General features: G+C 33.9%; 1 protein-coding gene across 4 annotated transcripts in view; it reads left to right on the top strand.

Moving 5' to 3' along the window:
• Positions 1–10,652: 10,652 nt before the first annotated feature.
• The window catches only part of LOC120079895 (PH, RCC1 and FYVE domains-containing protein 1-like), an 87,095-nt gene continuing 71,402 nt past the window's right edge, over positions 10,653–26,345 (top strand). The window contains exons 1-7 of one of the 4 annotated variants that reach the window (XM_039034341.1): positions 10,653–11,386; positions 11,927–12,013; positions 12,976–13,065; positions 13,328–13,408; positions 13,667–13,831; positions 13,932–15,748; positions 15,902–16,031. In XM_039034341.1, coding sequence (XP_038890269.1) covers positions 11,339–11,386; positions 11,927–12,013; positions 12,976–13,065; positions 13,328–13,408; positions 13,667–13,831; positions 13,932–15,748; positions 15,902–16,031 — 2,418 coding nt within the window. In that variant the 5' untranslated portion in view covers positions 10,653–11,338. Of the gene's footprint in view, positions 11,387–11,926; positions 12,014–12,975; positions 13,066–13,327; positions 13,409–13,666; positions 13,836–13,931; positions 15,749–15,901; positions 16,032–26,345 lie in introns of those variants that run through there. The other 3 variants (XM_039034340.1, XM_039034343.1, XM_039034342.1) reach the window with 3 other exon arrangements.

The following is a 26,345-nucleotide window of genomic DNA, read 5'->3' as shown; positions in this document are numbered from 1 at the left end:
TAATCCTAAATTATTTGGGATTTCATAATAAATTAATAGATATATTAGATTTCCTTTTTGAATATGACACTTTATCTAATTAGAAAATCTAGTTTTTAATTAAATTAGAAAATCAATAATTAAAGTAGTAAATAGATTAAATTTTCTTTTTGAATAAGAAATTTTCTCTAGTTAGAAAATCCACATTTTAATTCATTAGAAAATCCATAACTAAGTAGTAGATAGATTAGATTTACTTTCTGAATAAGATTTTTTTTTCCAATTAGAAAATCTGCATTTTAATTTATTAGAAAATCCATAATTGAAGTAATAGATAGATTAGATTTACTTTTTGAATATGACATTATCTAATTAATTCAAGAACCCATATTCTAATCAAAATTAGAAATTCCATAATCTAAGTAATTTAGAAATCCATATTCTAATTAAATCAGAAATTCTAAAATAAACCCCAATTCTATCGTTTGAATTAAATCCAAATTTCTCTTACCAATTCAATTTAAATTCATCATCTTCTTTAATTTGATTTTTAAAATCAAAATTAAAAAAACCATAACTCGAAACAATTTAAGATAATCACATTTAAAATTATTGAAATCTTAGGATGCTACCATCGATTTCACCGCTGCCCGTCATTCACTGACTATCAAACTCACAGGCTGAAATTACCTCTGCAATCGAGACTACCACACCGGAACACACCCCGAAACAAACATCGGATTCACCCATCGCAACAATTTTTCTCTCTCGCTGCTACATTCTTTTTTCTCTTTCGGCGTTATGCAGCTGCAACTTTCTATAATACCAAAGTCATCCACAATGAAACCCTAAAGAAGTGCACGGTTGATTTATTTACAAAAATGTTATTACGTGTAATTACTTAAATACCCATTAAATCGACTTTGCCACATGAGATTTTCATAGATATTTGCGACGAACGGGAGGAGAAAGAGATTGAAATTCCATCGGAGGAAATAGTGATGGAAGTATGCTGCGATATCTTAGGTAGAGGACAACTCTTGTTTTTTGTTTGAAGTGCAAGTTTTGTGACATATAACTTTTTGATTGGACTACTGGTTCATATTCTCGATGTATACTCCATAACTTTCGCGAGGTGTTACAAATGATGGCATCTGGGATGCATCACTACCTTCTAAAAAGAAGATAACATCTTCATCATCAACTATGTCAATTGGGGTAGTCGGGACCAATAGATTGTAGCAACATTTCATGTGTATACTAAACATATTTTGATCAATATTCAATTGTTGGTATATAATATTCACTAATTTAATGACTGTTATATCGTTTATGACCTTCAGATCTTTCATATGACCTTCAACATAATTGCTTCTCGACTAGTCCTATTCCCCACCTAATCGTACAAAATTGCAAAGTAGTGTTATTGATCTGTAATCGAAATAGCAAATTTTATCCAATCAAATTTTAAGAAATTGCCAAGTAATTGATAAGTGATCGTCCATCTACTTAAGTGTTTGCTTAGAATTGTATACCCGATCGGGTATATACTACTAAATGATCATTCAATATTATATACACGATCGTTTATATAATACTACATGATCGTGAAGTAGTATATAAAAGATCGTTTATATGATACTAAATGATCGTTTAAATGTTATATAAACGATTGTTCATAGAATACTACACACGTGTTTATATTATAATGAACGATCGCCTATGTATTGCTATACGATCGTTCATTCAATATTAAACGATCTGGGGGGACAAGAAATACTGTAGAATATCACTTACATTATCTCTGTTTCTGGATCTGACCAATGAATCTTACTCTATACTAAAAAACAATGAAATGAACAAAGATGAAAGCGATCGACAATGAAGAGTTGTACTAAAACTCTGAGAGAACAACCGAAGAACCTCGTAGTGAGTTTGAAGGAAAATAAATAAGTGAGAGTGACCTTCCATTCTTGATATCAATGTTATTGGTAGAATAATAGTTGGGAATAAATGCATTGGTGGAATGTTAGTGTAGCATTGAATGCATATTGAATGAAAAGTTGAAGAAATCGTTGATGGAAGGAGAAATGTAGCGCAGTTTGAATAGTTTTTTAAATGGGGGTAAAATTGAAATTTTACATGGGCAAATGTCAATCACAGATAAGTTTTTAGGAAGATATCATCTATAAAAAGGTTTTTGAGATTTGGGTCATTTTGTTAAATTTTTCGTCTTTTATATTGTTATATATTAGAACTTCTCCTCTTTATGTTGGTAATTTTTTTTTACAATTTCCTCCCGACATACTGTAATATTAAAAATTGTATTTTTTTAAATATAAATTTTATTACATTAAAAATAAAAAATGTTGGTTATGATGAGAGTGCTAGAGATGTGTTAACCTAGTTGAGATATCCTGGTATGCTTATCGATCCCATTTACCTTGTATATTTTTTTTCCAAAAAATAGAAAATGTGAAAATGATTAATAGTAATATACAAATGTAAATGATGAAATTGGAATTACTATTTTTTCCATCTACAATCATTCAAGAAACTGATAGATCATTTTCTCTTTGTAAATTGAAGCGTAATATCATTTTTCTTCTTTTGTTTTCAGAAATTACTATCTTCCAAGAACAACCAAAGAATCTCTATGAAGTAATAAATTGTGTTTTTTAAATAATCAATATTATGTTATTATATCACTTTTGTATCAATTTTATTTCACAAACTTTATTTAATTATATCATATGTATTATAATTTGGTACATCATTCTCTGTATAGTTTTAAATTTCATATCCATGATTTAAAATTTAAAATCAATTAAAAGTATATTCATTCAAGAATTTTATATCCCTTTAAAATTATGCCGAAAATATTTTCAACCTCATTCACCTTATTTGATATTCATTCAAAATTAACTTGAATATAATACAAACGTAGTTCTAATCCCTATTTTTTTAATTACTTCATTTCATTTCAAACATTAATTAATTAAACTCAATAAGAATTCAATCAAATATAAATTTTATCATAAAAAATTGTGTAAAAAATAAATCAAGCCACGTTTTTCATCTAGTAGAATTTCATAATAATCTTGAAAAAAAATGGTCTTATTATGCTCTTAATTTTTTTTTTGAATTTTATTTTAAACCAAAATATTATTTCAAACATTCACCCTAAAAACTTATTATATTTTAGATTTGCAATGCTTCTTCTTGATTTTAAAACTTCTTTCAAACAAATACTATTTTTTTTATGGGGTGATTTTTAGTTCCTTTGGTTTGGAAAATTCACATTATTGGTTGTATCTATTGTTTAGATTTCTAAAACAGTATGAACCAAAATTTAAAATATGCCTAAATCATATAGTATTGAATTTGTTATTCAGTCTTGTCTAAAATTCTAAAATCAATGAAGCTACCACACAACCTAAAGTCAAGATGAAAAAAATATTGGAGAAAATGTGACATCCCAATTTTTTTGTGTAATTTAAATTTGGTTATTTTGTAATATTTGATAACTATCTTGAATTTTGAGGTTAAATTGAATTAGTAAAAAGATGATTCAATTTAAAATTTTTGCTTTAGTGAAAGAATTTGGAATTTAAGTTCTTAATTAAGGAGAATTTGGGATTTGATTTCAATTTTAATTTAATTTGAAAAATTGAATTAAAATTGGAAAATTTAGAATTTGTTTTTAAGTAGAGAAGGAAATTGAAATATTTTATTTGGTTAAGAATTAAAGATTTTAAGAGATTTGGATTCCTAAAGAAATTTAAATTGGATTTGGGAATTTTTTTTCTTAAAAGGAAAAGGAATTAAGTTAAGTTTGAAATTATATATATTTGTGAGGTTAAAAAAAAATAGAAATTAATCTCTCTCCCTTGATGCATGTGCGACCCCCTTCCCCTTTTTTTCATTTCTGTTCATAAGTATTATTGGGTTGATACCCTAAATCTCGTAGGGTCCTATAGTTTGTAATTGTATTGTACAACTTTATTATTTATTTAATAGAAAATATAATGTTTTATTTCAAAATTAGTTGCATTAACCACAAATCAATAAACTAACATCAAAGGTCATCTTGTAGAGACATATGGGTGGATCATGTTTAAGTGATAACCTAAATGGTCTGTAGTAAATAGATAAGGTTGGATATATTATCCTGGTGACACTATGAGTATGACCCGCTTTGTAAGTGTTACAATTGTTGTAAAGTACTACAAATGATCTGATCCTGATCATTCATGTGGAGACATGTGAGCGGGGATATTCTATACAGGACCGCAGAACGTTTAGTCTCATTATATAACGTCGTTCATAATAAAACTTACATTTCACCAGTATGACCATAGGTAACATGATCTAAATCCTGAGTGAGTTGTGACCTATGAAAGCGGTTACTTGACTTGTATGGGCGAGGGTGGGTAGATCGCCGACTCGATAAGCCTACCATTTTGGGGATTCGTCTGATTGGGAAGCTGAGAATACAACTACACAATAAAGAATTCACCCATTCCCCAAGATCGGGTAAGTAGATAAATTGCTCCCTTAAGGGCTGATTCCGGGGTTTGAACAATGTGGCACCACACCCCTCTCCTGATTCGAGTGTTAGATCATAATTGGACTATGATTTATTGTTCATTAGAGGGATCAATAGTAATTAAGGAGTTAGATATAACTACATGGGTAAAACGATAATTTTGGCTCAATTGTACTTACGAGCAATTTGTGAAGGGTCGTCGTACTGTTGATTGATGGACATAGAAATATATCTGTAGTACGAAGAGTGTAGCTGTCGGTCTTTAGTGGAGTGCTCGTCAGTTAACAAATGGTGAATAATTTAAATTAAAAGGTTTAATTAATTATTCACGCTTCAAGCTATAGGTCCATAAAGTCTCTTTGGTAGCTCAATAGGACTAAATGAGAATCAATATTTTGATTAATTTGAATTGTTCAAATTAATTGAGGGAATTGATTATATATGATATAATTAAGTTAATTTAATTATATGTGATATAATTATTATAATGTATTTGATACATTATATTATTTATGAGAGGAAACAAATATTTGAATATGATTTAAATATTAAATATATGAATTAGATTAATTTAATATAAATGTAATTTATATTAAATGCCATATGTGAGAGAAAAGAAACTACAATTTATATTGTATATGATATAATATTAAAATTATAGGTTATATGTTATATTTTATATAACATATAATTTTATATATATATTATATGATAAGTTAGTTATCATATTTGAATATATATTAAATGTTAATTTAAATTAACTTCCTTCCCCTTTTTTCTCTCCACCTACTTAAGTGGGTGGTTTTTTGGATTTTGATAATTTTTTACCTGTGAGAGAAAAGAGACAAGAGGAAGAATGTTGTTTTACACATAAAAAGGTTTTCTGAATTCATTTTCTCTCTTTTCATCTAAAACTCTCATTCTCCTTCCTTCCCTCAATCCAAATTAGTTAGAGCCCACCGTTCCTAGGTTCTTTACCTGAGAATACCAAGGTCTCAAATTGGTGGTGTCCCAATTGACCTTTTTGACTTTGTTCATGATTTGCAAATCGATATATTTCTTAAAATTCTTGAAGAAGGTCTTCAAAGGTAAAGTTTCATGAACCTCTAAACTTTTTGTTGTTGAGCAAGTTGTAGTTAATTTTATAGTGCATAATCTATTTGTTTATTCTTAAAATTTCTTTCTCTCTTAAAATTAGATTTGGGACGTTCCCGTTTCTGCTCAAGGGCCCTTGAAGAATTAATAAGAAACCCCAAGAAAACTAAACAGATTGGGCTTGAAAGTTTGAACGATGATCAGAAATGAGAACTTGTTCCTAACTTCAAGAATTCGAACTCTCCACAATCTAATTGATCAAACTAGATTGAAGGTTCTAAAACATGCATTCTCAACACAATAATACAAAGAAAAACCTAAAGTTTGAGAGAATAAACTCGAAAATAATTTCATTCAAATTCAAAGTCTTGTTCTCAAAAGTGGAGATTACAATCCTATTTCAACTAATTGAAAGGAGAGGGTGACCCTGAAATACATAAGTTTCTTACTTGTGAAAGGAACTCTTTCTTAGCAACTTGGACAACTTCTCAGGATGCAACCTTTCACCTATATTGGCTATATTCATCTAATACCCTTTCAACTACTCTCATAAACACATAAAATTAGATAAATCCACATAAGATTAATTATGTGGATGAATCTAAAATTCCAGATATATTGTATCTCTTGGTGGCTTTGATTCTCGAAGGATTGCAACTCTTTATATTTGGAAGCTTAACTTGGAAGTACCTTGTAATGTTTTAGCTCCTAATCAATGCTAATTATTTGCTTATCATTATCCCTTTCTTCGAGAAGATTCGTCCTCGAATCTTAGATGGCCTTGTAACGCAACTTTATAATCCTCGTCTCGAACTGTAGAAAGAAGTTTGAAAGGCTCTTCTCCTCCAAAATCAAATGTGAAATTTCTTTATAGTACACTCCACCCCATTAGTCTTTGATGGAAATTTTCAAACTTGACCATTTCCCATCATGCCTTCAGTACATCAAACATAAGGAAAATAATAGGAAGGAACATTAGCTGGAAAACTACTCCCATGATTTTTCTCACATTAATATTTTTCTTCACTTCCACTTTTAGTCACACTATTTTCTTTTTCTTTTGAGTCTAATGTCTCACTTTCTGATATTTTCTCAATCTCCACATTGTCCCCACCTTTATCTAGAGAATTTGTCATGGTCTCATTCATAACACATACTTCAAATTTCTCCTTGCTTTCCATAACTACTTCACCTTTTAATTCATCTCTCAAACTTTGATGAACATCGTCATTCATCTCAATAACATCACCATTGGAATCTTCCTTTTCAACTTGAGAGTTATCTCCATCATTTGGAATTGGTTGGTCATCTTGAAGAGTTGGGCAATCTTCTTGATTTGGAATAGATTGTGTGACTTGATTCTTCCTTGCTTGCTCTTGCAACTTCATCTCTTCATTCAATCGAGATATATAATCCATCGAATTACGTAACTCAGCCAAACTTCCTCAAATATTCTTCCAAAAATTATCATCACTACTGTCAGATGCACGATGATTTCTTCTTTTGTGAAACATACCATAAGACTTCTAGTATCTCAAACTTTAGCAAATCTTATAGTATTCTTATGAGAATCATGCAAGAAATTTCAATATAGCATAGAATGCAAAAAGTCATAAAATCTTAAAGTTTCTTTTTAAAAAAAAAATTGTGAAAAGATGCAAAGACAATTTCTTTTTCTAATTTTTTCCAACAAGTATACTGAAATAAGAAGGAAATAAACGAAGAGGAAAGGTCACAAAAAAACAATAAGACACCTTTTTTTTTTCTTTTTTTTTTCACAAACTTTTTTTAGCAAACTTAATGTATGGAGTAAGGAAAATAAATGAGAAGATGAATAGACACAAGAAAAAATGGAAACGAATGAAATGATTTAAAGAAAGAAAGAAGATAGCATGGAAAGGAAAATAAAAAAAGATATAATCTGTTTGGAGCGAAAGCTCTGATACCAAATGATAAAAGGAATTATCTCAATCACGTTTGAGAACTCTCCTTATTTTAGGAGAATCTCCGCAATAGTAATAAGAATAACCCCAATTAACTAATTGATAAGCAACCCCAAGAAAGCTAAACAAATTTGGGTTGGAAGATTGATCGATGACTAAGAAGAAAAGAGAACTTGTTCCTAATTTCAAGATTTCAAATTCTCCACAATCTAATCAACCAAATTAGATTGAAAGTTCTAAAACATGCATTCTAAACACAAGAATACAAAGAAAAACATAAAGCTTGAAAGAATAAACTCTAAGGAAATTTTATTAAAATTAAAAGTCTTGTTCTCAAAAGTGAAGATTATAGCCATATTTAAACTAATTGAAAGGACACCATGAAAGGATGCAACCTTTCCCCTATGTTGAACTACTCTCATAAATGTAAATACATAAAATTAAATAAATCACGTAAGATTAATTATGTGGATGAATCTAAAATTCTAGATTTAATTATGTGGATGAATCTAAAATTCTAGATTTATTGTGTCTATTGGTGGTTTTGATTTTGAAGGTTGCAACTCTTCATATTGCGAGCTTAACTTGAAAGTAAACCTTTTAATATTTCAGCTCCTAATCATTGTCAATTATTTGCTTATCACTTCCTTTAATCTTCCAAATATTGGTTTTCGCAAGCCAAATCCTTGCAGAATAATAGCGGGAAAGACTTAGTGGTGGTCTCGGAGATCCAAGAAGAGTTAGAAAGTTCGTGTTGATTTGAAGAATTAGAGAAGGTTTGAAAAAGTAGTCTTCAAAGGTAATATTCTTTTTCCTAGTAATTCTTCTCTATAATAGCATGCTTAAATCTATGTTTAATCTTATATGTATTTCTTTAAATACAAAGCAATAATTAAGAGCACAAGCGATCAATCCCTTTTGGAAAATTCGATTCCATTCACCTAACGCATCAAAAGAGGCAAAATGGAGGTAAAAGAGGCCTTCCTAAAGCATTATAATGCTCAAGATAGCGTGTTGCTTGATGCTTTAGACCCGAGAGCCATCAAAGATTCAACATCTCGACGCTCCAAAGTTGAAACAACATCTTAGAAAATGGGAAAAATAACATACAATGGGGGAAAATGTAGAGTAGCTACGTGATGCTAGCATGATTTCCAGATTAAATAAAGTTTCAATTTAGGTATTCAAGGAGTTCAATTTTTTGAGGTACAGAGACTAAGAGAGATATGAGAATAAGAGTTTAAGAGGGTCTTGATGTTAAGGTTGAGACGAGAGTGATCTTGCTTGGGGACAAGAGTTATGAGTTTGATGTTCGATGTGGTCCCGACAATGAAGCAAGTCAACAAATAACTTTCTTTTTTCCCTTAACAGTTCCATTTAATTCCTTCACAACCTTTCAAATATGCGATTTTGTTATCATGTTTGGTTGAATTTAATTAATTATTTCATGGATTGTGGATGATTACTTTTGTATTCTGATTTATATCATTGACATTTTAATATGTGCACTTCTTCTGTTGAATCCTTGATCACTATTTAATTGATTTGAGGTTTATCATCTTGCTTGAGAGAGAGGTTTTAGGCTCGAAATCGCATGCTAAACTGTTGTTGTATTATGCATGAGAGTGATAGAAAAGCGATAGAGGTCGAACATGAAAGGTCCCAATGTCATGTTTAATCCATGAATCTTTTGAATGAAGTCGATACCCTAGGACATTCTTAGTTGAAATTTGTATCCAAGTTGACTGTTTACCTCTTTGAATTAGTTTAAAAATCATCAATTTCCGTTTCCTAGATAAGTTTGGCTAGATTGTCTAATAGCTAAGCGAATTTAATAACCGATCTCTTGAGGAATATACTTAGTAACTGGTCGTTTTACTTTACTATTATTTGATGCATGTGCCTGTACATATCACCAAGGCCTCAACCAAATTTAACAAAATAGCTAATGGGACATGTCTTGTGTATGTTTCGACCCAAAAAATTACCCTAAAACCAAAATGGGCCACAAGGGAAAGTGTTTGATCTTGCCTAGCCAAACAGTAAACAGGACACGCCCATCGACCTAATGAGTTGAAGAATTATCCCAAAGCGACTGACTTGATCCTAACCTAAGCCAACCACTCTTATAAATACATCATGAAAGCATCAAAGAGAAGTAAGTTTATTCTCCACTCACAAATGAATAGCTTGCTGCCTTGATCCACTCTCTTACTTTAGTATCAGAGCGTGTATAGCAAGCACCAATGGGTGCACAAGAATTTTCTTATTTTGCATGTAACATCCTTCACCCCATCAAATAAATTTACCATTGTTGTCACCAAAGGTCAGTTTTTTCCTTATCTGGATTTTGACATCAACAAAACAATTTTCCGATCAACCACTTTTTAAATACTTCTTGGAAGATAATTTCCAAAACTAATTTGATTTTTTTAAAAAACAATTTTTATTTTAGGTCCAAACACTTAAAATTAGTTAGAAAATTAATCCAAATTCAAAATACATATAGAAAATTTCCACTGCTTAATTTTAGTATAGTTAAGTAGATAAAAACTCAATTAACATGATACCATCTTATAAATCCATAATTAGATCCCCAACCCTCAAAATTATTGAACTAAAATAAAAAGGAAAAAAAAACTTCAAAACTGACGTGATCCACATGGTCGAAATTTGTCTGATAAAAACGGTACAAAAAATTGGCGGGAAGTCTGTTGGTCAAACACAGTGGTCAAAATAAATAAACTGGATAGGTGTACACGTGGCAAAGGTTGTGTTGTTGTCCTTCGAAACACACGATTTGTCTTGTAGCAAGCATTTATACAAATAATACCAAAAAGTGCAACAAGTACAACAACAATTTTCCAAATCCCAGATATTCCATTTTTGCTGACATGGCATTTTCGACATATAAATATACCAAACTATCTATAATTATAATATATATATATATATATATATATATATAAAGAAGTCGTTTGGAATTGAGCAAAATATTATTTATCAAAAAAAAGAAAAAGAAAAAGAAAAAGAAAAAGAAAAAGAAAAAGAAAAAGAAAAAGAAAAAACAGTTAAAATCTTCGTCCTTCCGGAAACAAAAACTCGATACAGACAAAAAGAGAGAGAAAACAGACGATACAGAGCGCAGGTATAAGGGGCGCACGTAAAAAATTCTTCAATGCCACCGGAATTTTCCTTCAGAAGCCATTGAAGACCTTCGAGGTGCTTCAGATCTCTTTGATTTTTAATTTCACGCTCTGTATTGTAATCCTTTTGGTGCCATATTCTCGTGGAGATTCGTTAATCGGGAATGCTCTCATCAATGTATGATTGTTGAATGCAATGTTTATGAATTCTAACCATCAAGGTTGAAATTGGGGGTAATTTTGTTGAAATGGCCTTCTTCTGCTGATAATTTGCGGATGATCGAAGAGACTCGTCGGGATTTCTCGTTGTGCGTATTTTAGGGTTCCTTTGAGAGATTACGGGCGGATGGTTTCAGCTGTGTCTGAGCTGTGAATAGTGACCAGTGGAGGGGCTGTTTGAGCATTGTGTTGGAAGTTTAGTTTCGTGGCATTTTGTATTTTACAGGGTATTTTTTTCATGCGGTGAGGAAATTTTTTCGCAAGCATTTTCATCCGAGAGGATGAGGAGAATGCTTTTCATGGCGCAAAGTTTGAACAATGATTGCTGTTTGAGATACTACATTTGGGTTTATTCTTCAAAAAAATGTTTGTTCTGCTCTAGAGTAGCGCCTGATTCTGCATCTTGAATGGCCGATACCCAGAAAGTTGGTCTCGCCCAGAGGGATATCGAGCAGGTTGGTTTTATTCTATTCAATTTTTTCCTCATATGTTCTTATTCACCCATTTAGTGTCGTCAAGGAATCTGTATGTGGCCCTGCTTAAAAATGTGAAGGCCATGCGAACTTTTCCTTTCCAGTTGTTTAGACTACTCTATTCTGATTTTAAAATATGAACCATCGTTTGTGGCGTGGAGATATTTTTGTTTTGGAGTTTCAAGTAGAGTGACTAGTTTAAAATCAAGTTCTTGAGACATATATTTTCATTTGAGAATTGACGTTATGCTGGAGCCATTAACAATTGCTCTTAACGTGAAACTATGACATGGCGTTGTCATAAAGAAAAAAAATATAGCCCCTCCATCGTTTTTTTTTGCAAAAAAAAAAAAAAAAGAAAAAAAAAGGAAAAAAAGAAATGTCATGGTCTTCCAGTTGCGTTTCTTGTTCCACTGAAGAAATTGTTCCAACTTTCTCGAGAGAAAAAAGTCTACATTATTATTTTTCTCTTATCTGTTGTCCCATCTTCTCACGCTGAACTTTACCCTCTGATTTTTATAGGCCATTACAGCACTTAAGAAAGGGGCACATTTACTTAAATATGGAAGGAGGGGGAAGCCGAAGTTCTGCCCTTTCAGGCTTTCAAGTGTAAGAATTTTGTTAATTAATTAATTGATTATTAATTCTTATTTTTTTTTTTTTTGTGAAATTGAAAGTTCAGGTTTATAAGTAGTAATTGTTTGAATAGAAGAAGACAATATGTCTGTAGTATTACTGAAGGGAAGTGATGTCAAAAGATACACGTATACTGACCAGAGAATGATGATGGAGGCAGTATGCTATATTCCCGTTTATTTCTTCATATCTGGCTTTTGAACTATCTCATGCATAAATATTCAGACCTGATTTTCCCCCACTCTCTAGTAGCCTGTAAGAGAATAAACGATATTTGTTATATTTATTTTCCTTTAATTTTCAAAAACTTGTATTGGTGCTATTTACAAGAGGCCGTTACAGATTATTCTAGACAATTGAAAATAAAAAACTTCTATTTCTCCTACAGCTCCTTGATTCTGCACCGTGATAGAATTATCTTGATGACATGTAGGGTTGGTAAAGCATAGGTAGCCTCATTTTATTTTTCTCATGTCCTGCAGTATCTGATAGTTCATTTTATCCATGACTCCATCCATGCTCTAAGGCTGAAACCCGATGTAAACAACTTTTCACAGAATTATTGGGCAAGATCTTTTCAGATGATAAAGTTCATTAAATGTAATATTTTGCTACAGTATGGTCATGTTTTACGTTGTTGGGTCTGTTTTAAAAGATCAAAGAAGTTACTTCTGCAGTTCAATCTTATGGAAGTTATTTCCAGATTTTGATGAATATTTGTACCTAAATAATTGTTGATGATGTAGATTAAACTGAAAAAAATGTAATCGATGCAAAATTGCATCCTACTAGTTCTCATGCATTGAGGCATCCATATTTGCCTATCCACCAGACTAAGTAAAGCCATTATATCTTTTCTTCTCTCTTTTTACTGGATTGGAATTCTGTTACACGATGTCGTTTTTTTTTTTGGTTTTTCCTTTTAAATGTAACAGGATGAATCTTTACTCGTATGGTACTCTGGAAAAGATGAGAAACAGCTTAAATTAAGTTTGGTTTCAAAGATCATTCCTGGCCAACGTACTGTAAGTTTACAAACACATCCTTGATTTCTAAGACATGGTTTGGGAATTAAGGAATATCAAAACTAGCTTTAGTTGGTTTATATTTTGGAAAATTTGCAGTAAAACATTCAAAATGCCAAAGTTTAATATAACATTGGAAAGTCCACATTCAAGATATCTACTCAGAATGTCTTTCAAAGATTTCTCGTCTGGTTTGTAAACCTTATATTCATTTTTTAGTTTTCCAATTTTAAGAGGATGTGTGCATGTATTTATTTTTCAGGCAATATTCCAGCAGCATCCACAACCTGAAAAGGAGTATCAGTCATTTTCACTCTTGTATAATGATAGATCATTAGATTTGGTAAGAGGTTACAGTGTTTATTCCTTCAATGTTTATTTTTCTATTTGATCTTGTTATGCCATTTAAACATATAGTCCTGACAAGTTTGTGAACTGACTCACCACTAATCTTAAAGTTCTCCTGTAGCCAGTTGTTATTTTGCATATATGCTTGCATTTAAATAATATCTTTGTATATGTGACAATTGAAGAAGTTTTGCAGTTACTTTTAGAAACTTCAATGAACATTTAACAAACTACTTTCATTGCTGATGGACAGATATGTAAAGACAAGGATGAAGCTGAAGTTTGGTTTGTTGGTCTGAAGGCATTGATCACTCGAGGAAACTACCGCAAGTGGAGAGTTGAATCAAGATGTGAGAGTGTATCTTCAGATAGTCCGCATGCTCGCATGCGAAGGAATTCTCCAGCCATTGCACCATGTGTCTGTACAAAGATAATTACAATTATTTCACTATCTACTTTTGTCCGTTATTCTTAGTATGTAGTTCTAATTCACATTTTTCACTTCTTCTGGTTGACAGGATCCCGGAGATCTTGATGGGATTTCTTATGAAAATACTGGACAGAACAGACTAGGGAAAGCATTTTCTGAACTATTATCATACACTGCAGTTTCCAAGGGTACTAACCAACCCAAGCCAGTTGCCAATCCTTCTCTATCAACTGTGCTTGTAGATAACTCAAATGGCCGAATTTCTGCATCTGAGGGTTTTCGAGTTAGTTTATCCAGTGCTGTGAGCTCATCAAGTCAAGGATCATGTCCAGAAGATTTTGATGCCTTGGGGGATGTCTATATATGGGGAGAAGGTATAGGGGACGGATTGTTGGGTGGTGGTGTGAATAAGGTTGGCATCCAATGTTCATTAAACTCCAAGCTGGACGCTCTGCAACCAAAGCCATTGGAGTCAACAGTTGTTCTAGATGTTCATGGTATCGCATGTGGTGGCAGACATGCTGTGCTGGTTACCAGACAGGGTGAGATTTTTAGTTGGGGTGAGGAGTCAGGAGGAAGGCTTGGGCATGGTGTGGAAGCAGATGTTTCACATCCAAAACTCATTGATACTCTCAGTGGCATGAATGTTGAACTAGTAGCATGCGGAGAGTACCATACTTGTGCCGTAACACTTTCAGGGGATCTTTATACTTGGGGTGATGGGACTCATAATTATGGTTTACTTGGTCATGGTAGCGAAGTTAGTCATTGGATTCCACAAAAGGTAAGTGGTCAGATGGAGGGAATTCGTGTATCGTATATCTCATGTGGAGCGTGGCATACAGCTGTGGTGACATCAGCTGGCCAGTTGTTCACATTTGGGGATGGTTCTTTCGGAGCCTTGGGTCATGGGGATCATATCACCTCAAATATTCCACGAGAAGTGGAAACTTTGAGAGGGCTTAGAACGACAAAAGTTGCCTGTGGTGTTTGGCACACTGCTGCTACTGTTGAAGCAATGAACGAACTTTCTGATTCTGGTACTTCAGCTAACCCTTCATCTGGAAAACTTTACACATGGGGCGACGGAGACAAAGGCCGGCTTGGACATGGAGATAATGAACCTAGACTAGTTCCTGAATGTGTAGCTGCATTGATTGAAGAAAATATATGTCAAGTGGCATGTGGCCATGATCTCACAGTTGCTTTAACAACGGCAGGACGGGTATATACAATGGGTAGTACTGCTTATGGCCAGTTAGGAAGTGCTACAGCTGATGGAAAGCTTCCTACTTGTGTTGAAGGTGAAATTGACAACAGTTTTGTTGAAGAGGTTGCCTGTGGTTCTTATCATGTTGCAATATTAACCTCCAAAACTGAGGTTTATACTTGGGGAAAGGGCTCAAATGGGCAGTTAGGACATGGAGACAACAATCACAGAAACACACCTACTATTGTAGAGGCCCTGAAAGATAAGCAAGTGAAAAATGTTGCATGTGGTTCAAACTTCACTGTTGTTATATGTCTTCATAAATGGGTATCAAGTGCTGACCATTCTGTATGTTCTGGTTGTCACAACCCATTTGGTTTCAGAAGGAAGCGTCACAACTGTTACAACTGTGGTCTAGTATTCTGCAAAGCATGCAGCAGCAAAAAATCCCTGAAGGCATCTTTAGCCCCAAATTTGAATAAACCGTATCGAGTGTGTGATGATTGTTTCAATAAACTAAAGAAGGCCATGGAATCCAGTTCTATTTCACAAAATTCTAGAGCCAGAACTGGAAATATGCATCATAAATCTAATGGTGTTACGGATAAAGAAACGTGGGCTCCAAAATTGCAAGCAACACTCTCCAGACTTTCATCTTTTGGTGCTGTCAATAATGCTGAAAGCATGCACTCCAGGTAAATAATATAAAACAACAGTGGCAAAGTAGTCCTTTGTTCACCTTTTTACATGGGGCATTTTAAATTGGGGGCTTATTATTTTTCTGGAGAATTTCTCCTTCCATATAAAGCTTCTTAAAGAGTATCATAAGTTTCTATTCCTGCTTCCAGATTAGCTTCTCGAGCAACATCTCCTGTATTGGGAATGTCAAGCCCGATTCGATCATCTGAAGATATTTCAGAGGATTCTAAGCGTGCAACTGACAGTTTAACCCAGGAAATCATCAGTTTGAGGGCACAGGTAAACCTTTTTGTTTTTCTTTTTATTTTTGATAAAAGACCAACTTACACAGAGAAAAAAAAAATGAAAGAATACAAAAGTAAAAAAAAAGGCCGACAAAAGGGAGCAGCTAGAGGATGGGTCTCCAATCTAACAAAAGATGACCTTATGAATAATTAGAGAAAGAATTTGTGACTGACGCCCACTAATGTACTTGGTTTTTGGACAATGTTGAAGTTATTTAGGAGTACAAAGAAACCCTAAGCTAGGAATGTGCAATTACGATTAAAGACAATTATACATAATAGTATATATACACACACTCACACTATAACACTCCCCCTCAAGCTGGAACAAATATATCAATCATGCCCAACTTGTTGCATAGATAGTTCATTCTTGCTCAATTTACAACTTTGGTTAGGATATCTCCCGATTGTTCTCTAGTCTTCACATATCCTTTGGACACCAATTTTTGTATTTTCTCACGAATAAAATGACAATCTACCTCAATATGCTTAGTTAGCTCATGAAACACTGGGTTGGACGCAATGTGAAAATTGCAGCATGATTATCACACCATAATCTAGTTGAAGTCCATCTCGGATAAAAGTTGGTGTATCCACACTATTCCACACAGGGATTGTGCCATGGCTCTATATTACAACTCAACACTCGAATGTGAAATTACAATACGTTTCTTACTCTTCCACGACACTAAATTTCTTCCTACAAAAACACAATATCCAAAGGTTGATCTCCTATTTTCTTGAGATCCAGCATAACTAGGATATGAAAAACATTCAAACTCTTGTATGACCATGATCTTTATATAAGTTCTCACGTCTAGGTGTAACTTTTAGATAACATAGAAATGTTCTACTGCAGCCCAATTGATCCATTGTAGAGGAAGATATAAACTGACTCACAATACTTGTAGATTATGTGATGTCTGGTCGTGTCACTGTTAAATAATTTAACTTTTCAACTAATCTTCTATATCTCTCAGGATGTTTAAATTACTCTCCTTCTTTAGCCAGTAGCACATTTGGCATCATTGGAGTATTACATCGTTTGACTCCTAGCTTTCCTGTCTAAACAATAAATCAAATACCTATTTTCGTTGTGACAAATAAATACTTCTATTGCTTTTCATTACTTCAATACGCAAAAAATACTTCAATTGTCCCAAATCCTTAATTCAATTGACCATGAAGAAAATTCTTGAGAGAGGATATATCTAATATATCATTTCCAGTGATAACGATCATCAACGTATGCAAACAGAGTAATACCATTATCAGATTGTCGGTAGAAAACATAATGATCAGAGATACTTTTCTTTATACAAATTGTTCAAGTGCTTGACTAAACTTACCAAATCATGCACGTGAACTTTGATTCAATCCATATAAAGATTTTCTAAGGAAACATACTTTATCACTCTCCCTCTGAGCAACAAATTTAGGTGGTTGCTTCATATAAACTTCCTCCTGAAGAATACCATGCAAAAACGTATTCTTAATGTCAAGCTGATGCAAAGGCCAAGCATGAGTAGCATCCATGAAAAGAAATAGTTAGATGGAAGTTAATTTAGCAACAAGAGAGAACGTATTAGAATATTTACTCTTATAGATATGGGCATAGCCTTTGGCAACAAGACGAGCTTTCAAACGAGCCATTTATCCATCAGGGTTAATCTTGATGACAAACATCCATTTACACCTAGTTGCCTTCTTTCTTGCAGGACGAGAGACTAAATCCAAGTACCATTATCATCTAAAGTAGTCATCTCCTTAATCATTACACTACGCCAGCCAGGATGAGATAAAGCTTCATGAACAAAGTTAGGGGTAGAGGTGGAATCAAGGGATGTAATAAAAGAATATGTGGGCAATGAGAATTGGTTATGCGAAACAAACAAAGAAATAAGATAAGTACAACTTTTTATACCTTTTCAAAGGGCAGTGAGAAGCTCATCACTTGATCTTGGATCAGATGTTGAAGAAGCCACATGTATAGGACATGTGCTTAAAGGTTGTTGGTAGTCGCCTAGAGTAGACTTGAGTAATGAGTGGACGAGAAGGAATAAACATAGGAGGAACTAGCTTGACAGTAATGGACTAAAGGGCATATCTTTGAAAAACGTAATATCAGAAGAGACAAGGTACCTGTTAAAAGTAGGACAATAACAATGATACCCTGTTTGAACACGAGAATAACCTAAGCATATGCATTTCAAGGATTTAGGATCAAGAAGAATAGGTGGAAGTAATTAAACTTGTTTTAAAAATAGAATAACTAGAAAACAGAAAAGCTTAAAAAAAAGTAGAACATCCGTGGGCCTTAAGTCTCAAACATGGTACATATTACATCAATTCTCTCCTCTTTTAGAAAACTTGTCCTCGAGTTATGAAGCTAACTAGAAAGCATCTGAAGTATGATAAATGGATAAATCAGAGACATTGAAAGTTGAGGAGATCTGGTATGATAGTGGAAGAAATTTTGTAGGCATTGTCTCCAAACTTTTCTATGACCGTGTATGGTCCAATCTTTCGAGGGTGGAATTTGTGATAAGTTCCCATTGGTAGTCTATTCTGGCTCAAATGTATCATAACTAAATCTCCAACTTCAAATACTTGCAGCCACTTGTGTTCGTCTGCTTTCTTCTTATAGGTAGCAATTAGCATATGTCTTTCCAAGTGATCATGGACCTCCTTATGTAATCCTTCCACTCGCCTTGCCATTTCTTCAGCTTCCAGATTAAAATCCAATGTAGAAGGTAGCTTAGCCAAGTCTACAGTCAAACGAGGAAGCTTAGTGTAAGCTACTTCAAATGGTGACTTCCCTTTAGATCTATTTTTCATATGATTGAAAGCAAATTCTACTGAAAGTATGAGATCCCATTGTTTCGGCTTTTCTCCACAGACATCAAATCAAATTGCTCAAAGTACGGTTAGTCATCTAGATTTGCCCATTCGTTTGTGGATGACTTGTAGAACTAAGTCGAAGTCTTGTATCAATTTTTTCCCAAAGTGTTTCCCAAAAATGACTTAGGAATTTGACATCATGGTCGAACACTATGGTTTTTGGAATGCCATGGAGTCTTACAATCTCTTTGAAAACTAAATTGGCTATGCCCAAAGCATCAACATTTTTTTGCATGCCACAAAGTGTGACACTTTGCTAAACGATCCACCATTACCATAATAGAGTCATTGACACTTTGAGTTCTAGGTAGACCAAGTTTAAAGTCCATAGAGAGGAATTAGGAATGGGTAATGGAGTATATAACCCATTATTTTGTGCATGAAAAACAAAGCAATGCTTAACAAAGTTATGTACATCCTTTCGACTTTGAGGCCAAAAGTATCTTTTAGATACCAAATCAAAGGTCTTATCTCTGCCAAGGTGGCCACTCAATCCTCCAACATGTAATTCTTGGATGAGGACCTCCCTTACTATGTGGAATGCATGTGTGATTTCCTTTGAACAAGTAACCTTCAAAATCTTCAGTATGATATTATGGCAACAGTTGGACCAAATATGAGAAAAATCTTTTTCCTTTGCATATAATTTGGGCTAATAGTGTTTTCTACTTAGATCCTCAACAACCTTGTTTATATTTCCAGCTGTATGTTTAATGAGAAAATCAAATCTTTGTAAGAAAGTAATCCACCTAGCATCCATTCTATTGATGTGCCGTTGAGAGTGAAGATATTTTAGTGATAGGTCCCCATTGCATTAGTGTTCTCATTAGGGCATAAATATTTGTAAGAAAGTATGAATTCCTTTCCTAAAAGATAGTGTTCCCATTGCTTTATTGATCTCATTAGGGCATAATGTTCTTGTTCATAAGTGCTTTCCTTTGTCTAGATTCACTCGACTTTTCACCAAATTTCTCAGTTGGGTGGTTCTCTTGAGACAAAATAGCTCCTACTCCTATGCTCAAAGCATCAACAACCACTTCAAAAACTTTGTTAAAATCAGGAAGTATTAAAACCGGGGTGGAACATAATTCTAATTTCGATTTTCAGAATTATCCTCTTGAAGTTTAGTCCAAATAAATTTACCCTTTTTTAAGCATTCGATTAAAGGTGTTGCCAAAGTACTAAAATCTTTGATGAACTTCCTGTAAAATGATGCTAAATCTAGAAAGCATTGAACATCTTTGACAGGAGTTTAAGGCTTGCCAATCTTTTATAGTTTGAATATTTTAGGATCAACAACTACACCTTGAGGACTATATAATCCAAAAAATGCTGTTGAAAGAGGATGAGATTTTGAGCTTCAGCTTTTGGCAAGGTCTTTGTCTGACAAAAGAGTGGTTGTTCTTCCACTTTGTAGAATTTGGCCTTTGGAGTCCTCCCAAAAATTTTCTTTGCACTCCCTTTTTAAGCATTTGGCCATCTATGATCCTATGAATAAGGCATTTTGTAAAGCCTTGTGGAGGTCAAAAGTTCAAAGTGAGCTCTGCAACTTCCCTTTTTTTAGCTTCGTTTTTCCAAGTCTTGTGGTGGCCGTTGTCTTCTTTGTTTAGTTTAACTTACAATGGGTGTTTGGTGAAAATGTTCAAAGAAAATGTCATGCAGGTTTTTGTTGGTCCACATTTGAAGCCTAATTCTTAATTACTATGGATAAATGTGAAAATAATTCTCACTTTTCCTTAATATTACAAGCACATAAAGCCCTAATTTAAATAGAATACAGACTAAATGAAATAAGGAAAATATTGACAGAAAAGGAAAGAATCCTACAGAATAATTACAACAAATAAAACCAAATAAAAATAAAATATTTGCATAAATCAACACTCCCCTCAAGCTGGTTAGAGATATCTTCTATTGCCAGCTTGCTAATCAATTTTTCGAATTGTAATTTTGGAAGCCCCTTTGTCAGTACATCAACAATTTGCTTTGTTGTAGGGTGATAGGTAGTGCATATTACTCCAGTATCAATCTTCTCCTTTATAAAGTGTTTATCAACCTCTATATGTTTTGTCCTATCATGTAGGACTGAGTTATGTGCTATGGAGATGACGGTCTTATTGTCACAGTAAACCCGTTTTCGCATTACTTGGATAAATTTCAATTCTTCTAATAATCTTTTTATCCATATACCCTCACAAATGTCATATGCTAAAGCCCTGAATTCTGTTTAAGCACTACTCCTGGCTACCACATTTTGTTTTTTGCTTCGCCATGTAACTAGATTACCTCCAACAAAGGAACAATAGCCAGAAGTTGATCTCCTATCTATGGTACTACCTGCCCAATCAACGTTAGTGTAAATTTTCGCGTGTAAATGACCATTCTTCTTAAGTAGTATCCCTTTTTCTGGAGTCCCTTTCAAATATCTTAGAATTCTGTAGACAACTTCAAAGTGGGTTGGCCCTGGGGCATGTATGAACTAGCTTACCATATTGACAACAAAAGCAATATCTGGACAAATATGAGATAGATAAATAAGTCTTCCCACAAGTCTTTGATATTTTTCCTTGTCTTTTATCTTAGTATCCTTTGTAGCTTGCAATTTTAAGTTTGGCTCAATAGGAGTTTTTGTTGTACGACAACCAAGTAAGCCCGTCTCTTCAAGTAAATCAATGACATATTTTCTTTGATTAACAAGGATACCCTATTTTGACCTAGCAAATTCCATCCCTAGGAAGTATTTTAAGGTTCCTAGGTCTTTAATTTGGATTTCATTAGCTAGTTTGCCCTTCAAGTTGTTCATCTCAGCTTCATCATTACCTGTGAGAATAATATCATTAACATAAACTATTAAAACAACCATCTTATCATGACTAATATGTCTGTAGAAAATGGTGTGATATGCACGACTCTGACGGAATTGATAACCTGTCACTGCTTTCTCAAAACATCCAAATCACACTTTAGGAGATTGCTTGAGGTCATAGAGGGATTTCTTTAACTTGCACACTTTGTTGGTTCCAAGGTTGGCTTCAAAACCAGGTAGTAAATTCATAAATACCTCTTCTTCAAGCTCACCATTAAGGAAGACATTTTTCACATCAAGTTGATAAAGATGCCACTCAAATTTAATTGCTATAGATAACAACACTCTAATGGAATTGATTTTTGCAACTAGAGAAAATGTTTCATGATAATCTGATGTATTGCTTCAAGAATTCAAGAATACTTCTTTTATTAATGACTAGAAATGAAGGCACAAAGGCCTATTTATATATATTAGGTGGTTGTTAACCTAGGGAGCCGGTCAGCCTGAGGAAGATACCTGTTAAAGAAGGTAATAAACTGCTTCTGTTACAGCTGGTTGTTACAATGGGTTTGTAAAACTCTTAGGTTTGAGAAAGAATCAGAATAACTTTATTCATTCATCAAAGATATGAATATATACAAGTGTACAAAGTATAGCAAAAGAAAATATCACAAAATATTTACAAAAATGGAAAACCCTAACTATAGAATAAAAACACTCCCCCTCAAGTTGGAGCATATATGTTAATCATGCCCAACTTGTTACATAGATAATCTATACGCTTCCATCCAATGCTTTCGTGAAGATATCTCCTAATTGTCCTCCAGTCTTCACATATCCTGTAGGTACCAACCCTTGTTGAATTTTCTCACGTACATGGCAATCAACTTCAATATGTTTAGTCCTTTCATGAAATACTAGATTAGACGCAATATGAAGTGCTGCTTGATTATCACATAACTTTGTTGGTGTGATGATTTCAAATCCCAACTCAACAAGAAGTTCATATATCCAAATCAATTCACACACAGATTGTGCCATTGCTCTATATTCTGATTCTGCACTTGAACGTAGCACCACATCTTGCTTCTTACTCTTCCAAGAAATCAAATTACCACCAACAAAAACACAATACCCTGAGGTTGATCTTCTGTCTTCTTTAGATCCTGCCCAATCGGCATCTGAGAAAGATTCAATATTAGTAGATGTACAATGTCCCTAAAAAATAAATTTGCCACATTCAAAGCATCATTAGTTTTTTTGCAAGCTAAGAAATGTGCCATTTTATTAAACCTATCCACAACTACCAAAATAGAATCAAATCCTCGTTGAGTTCGAGGTAAACCAAGGACAAAGTCCATGGAGAGGTCTTCCCAAATATTAATAGGTATAGGGAGAGGTGAGTAGAGACCTTTGTTTAAACTAGATCCTTTGGAAGTTTGACAAATGAAACATCGTTTGACGAAATTTGCAACATCCTTTTTCAATTGTGGCCAAAAGAATTTAGAAGAAAGGAATGCTAAGGTTTTATCTTTACTGAAGTGTCAACCACCCGAATGGGCTTCTTTTAGAAGTGACTCTCTAAGTGAAGTGTGTGGGATGCATAGAGTGTCATTTTTAGAAAGAAAGCCATAAAAAATATGAAAGTCTTTGGCCAGAAGATGATTTGAACAAGCATACCAAATGTCTTTAAAATCAGAATCGGTAGAATATTATTCATGTAAATGGTTAAAAGCTACAATTTCACCTTGAAGTAAAGTTAGAAGTGTACCTTTTTGACTTAAGACATCCGCAACTTTATTGACATTACCTGGAGTGTGTTGGATGACAAAATCGAACTGTTGGAGGAATTGAAGCCATCTAGCATGCATGCGATTGATAGAACTTTGAGAATGCAAAAACTTTAAAGAAAAATGGTCAGTTAATAATATAAATTCTTTCCCAAGGAGATAATGTTCCCATTGCTTTAAGGCTCGGACAAGGCATAAAGTTCTTGCTCATATGTTGACCAATTTTGTCTAGGAGAACTCAATTTTTTGCTAAAAGACTCTCTAGGGTGTTTATCTTGACTAAGTACTGCTCCTATTCCCACATCTGAAGCATCTACAGACACTTCAAAAGGTTTTTGAAAATTTGGAAATCCAAGAATTGGAGTTGTACTTAAAAGCTTTCTTGGGTTCATCAAAACTTGCACTTTGCTCCTCACCCAAACAAAAGGAATGTGAGCTTTTAAACAAGCAGTGAGAGGATTAGCTAGTATGCTGAAATTTCGTATGAAATTTCTATAAAATGAGGCTAAACCTAAAAAACTTTGAAACTCCTTAACGGATTTAGGTTGGGGCCAATCAAGAATTGCTTCAATTTTCTTTGGATCTACAATAACTCCTTTAGAATTTATTGAGAACCCTAAAAAAATAGTTGATTCTAAGAAAATAGCATTTTTTAAAATTTATGTACAACGCATTTTCTTTTAAAACAGTAAAGATAATATGCAGGTGTTCAAGATGAGGTTCATAAGAACAACTATAAATTAAGATGACATCGAAGTAAACATCTACAAATTTATTGAGATAAGGCAATAAAATTTGATTCATTAAGCGCATAAAGGTACTAGGGGCATTAGAAAGGCCAAAAGGTATGACTAGCCATTCGAAAAGTCCTTTGTTTGTTTTGAAGGTAGTTTTCCACTCATCTCCAGACCTTATTCTAATTTGGTGTTATCCACTTCTAAGATCTATTTTAGAAAATATGGATGCTCCCCCAAATTGATCTAGAAGGTTCGACAATCTAGGGATAGGAAACCTATATTTAATGGTTATCTTGTTAATTGCCCTATTATCAACACAAAATCACCATGAACCATCTTTCTTGGGTGCAAGCAATGCCGGGACAGCACATGGGCTAAGACTCCGTATATGCCCTTTATCTAAGAGATTATGTATTTCATTATGTACATCATAAAGGTACTAGGGGCATTAGAAAGGCCAAAAGGTATGACTAGCCATTCGAAAAGTCCTTTGTTTGTTTTGAAGGCAGTTTTCCACTCATCTCCAGACCTTATTCTAATTTGGTGTTATCCACTTCTAAGATCTATTTTTAGAAAATATGGATGCGCCCCCAAATTGATCTAAAAGGTTCGACAATCTAGGGATAGGGAACCTATATTTGATGGTTATCTTGTTAATTGCCCTATTATCAACACAAATCACCATGAACCATCTTTCTTGGGTGCAAGCAATGCGGGACAGCACATGGGCTAAGACTCCGTATATGCCCTTTATCTAAGAGATTATGTATTTCATTATGTACATCATAAAGGTACTAGGGGCATTAGAAAGGCCAAAAGGTATGACTAGCCATTCGAAAAGTCCTTTGTTTGTTTTGAAGGCAGTTTTCCACTCATCTCCAAACCTTATTCTAATTTGGTGTTATCCACTTCTAAGATCTATTTTAGAAAATATGGATGCTCCCCCAAATTGATCTAGAAGGTTCGACAATCTAGGGATAGGGAACCTATATTTGATGGTTATCTTGTTAATTGCCCTATTATCAACACAAAATCACCACGGAACCCATCTTTCTTGGGTGCAAGCAATGCCGGGACAGCACATGGGCTAAGACTCCGTATATGCCCTTTATCTAAGAGATTATGTATTTCATTATGTAGAGCTTCATATTCTTTAGGGCTCATGCGATAGTGGGGTAAATTTAGTAAAATACTACCCGAAAATAAATCAATGTGGTGCTGTATGTTTCTAAGGTGAGGTAGAGTTTTTGGTTCTTCTAAAATAGAGGGGAACTTTCTAATAAATGAGAACTTTGTGGATCTAGATGGTCAATATTGGATGATTCAAAAGGATCTTGCTTTACTATAAAGGCTAAAAGAGATTGTTCTTTAGAGTGTAAAAGATCCTTGCCTAGAGATAATAGAAAAAGTTGTTTAGTTGAGGAAGAAGGTACCTTATTTGTGGTGACTTGCTTATCGGATGGGGAGGACCACTTTTTTTCCCATCCAACTAAATTCGTATGTATTATCTCGTCCGTTGTGAAGTGCTCTATTGTCGTATTGCCATGCTCGGCCTAAGAGGACATGACAAACGTCCATTTCAAGAACAACACACATAATTTGATCTTGATATACATTGCCGATGGACAGGGGTACTGTTCAAATCTCCTCGACTGCTGTTTCTCATTTTTTAGTAATCCAATTTACCTTATAAAGATTGGGGTGTGGTTCAGCTGTAAGGTTAGGGGCAGAAACTAGCTTCTTGGAAACGATATTCTCGGTGCTTCCACTGTCTATGACTACTTGGAAAATTCTTCCATTAATCGTGCATCTTGTGCGGAAAAGAGCATGCCTTTGGGAATGGTTTTCTGCCTCAGGAGTTATCAAGACTAGTTGAAGAATACAAGAAAGTTGGTCGCCGTCATTTGGTTGTACCGTTGTAGGGTCATCTAAGTTGTCCTCATCACAGTCGGCTTCATCGAAGGCATCTTCTTCTTGAATGGCTAAAGTTCTCCGGTGAGGGTGCCATTGGACAAGTGGCCTTGTTGCCCACATCGAAAACATTTGCCTAGTGTTGCCCTTTGATAAGG

Source organism: Benincasa hispida, chromosome 6, assembly GCF_009727055.1.
Source record: "Benincasa hispida cultivar B227 chromosome 6, ASM972705v1, whole genome shotgun sequence".
In the NCBI taxonomy this organism is placed as follows: domain Eukaryota; kingdom Viridiplantae; phylum Streptophyta; class Magnoliopsida; order Cucurbitales; family Cucurbitaceae; genus Benincasa; species Benincasa hispida.
Note: the sequence above shows the minus strand (reverse complement) of the source record. Positions and strands in the feature narration are given on the sequence as shown.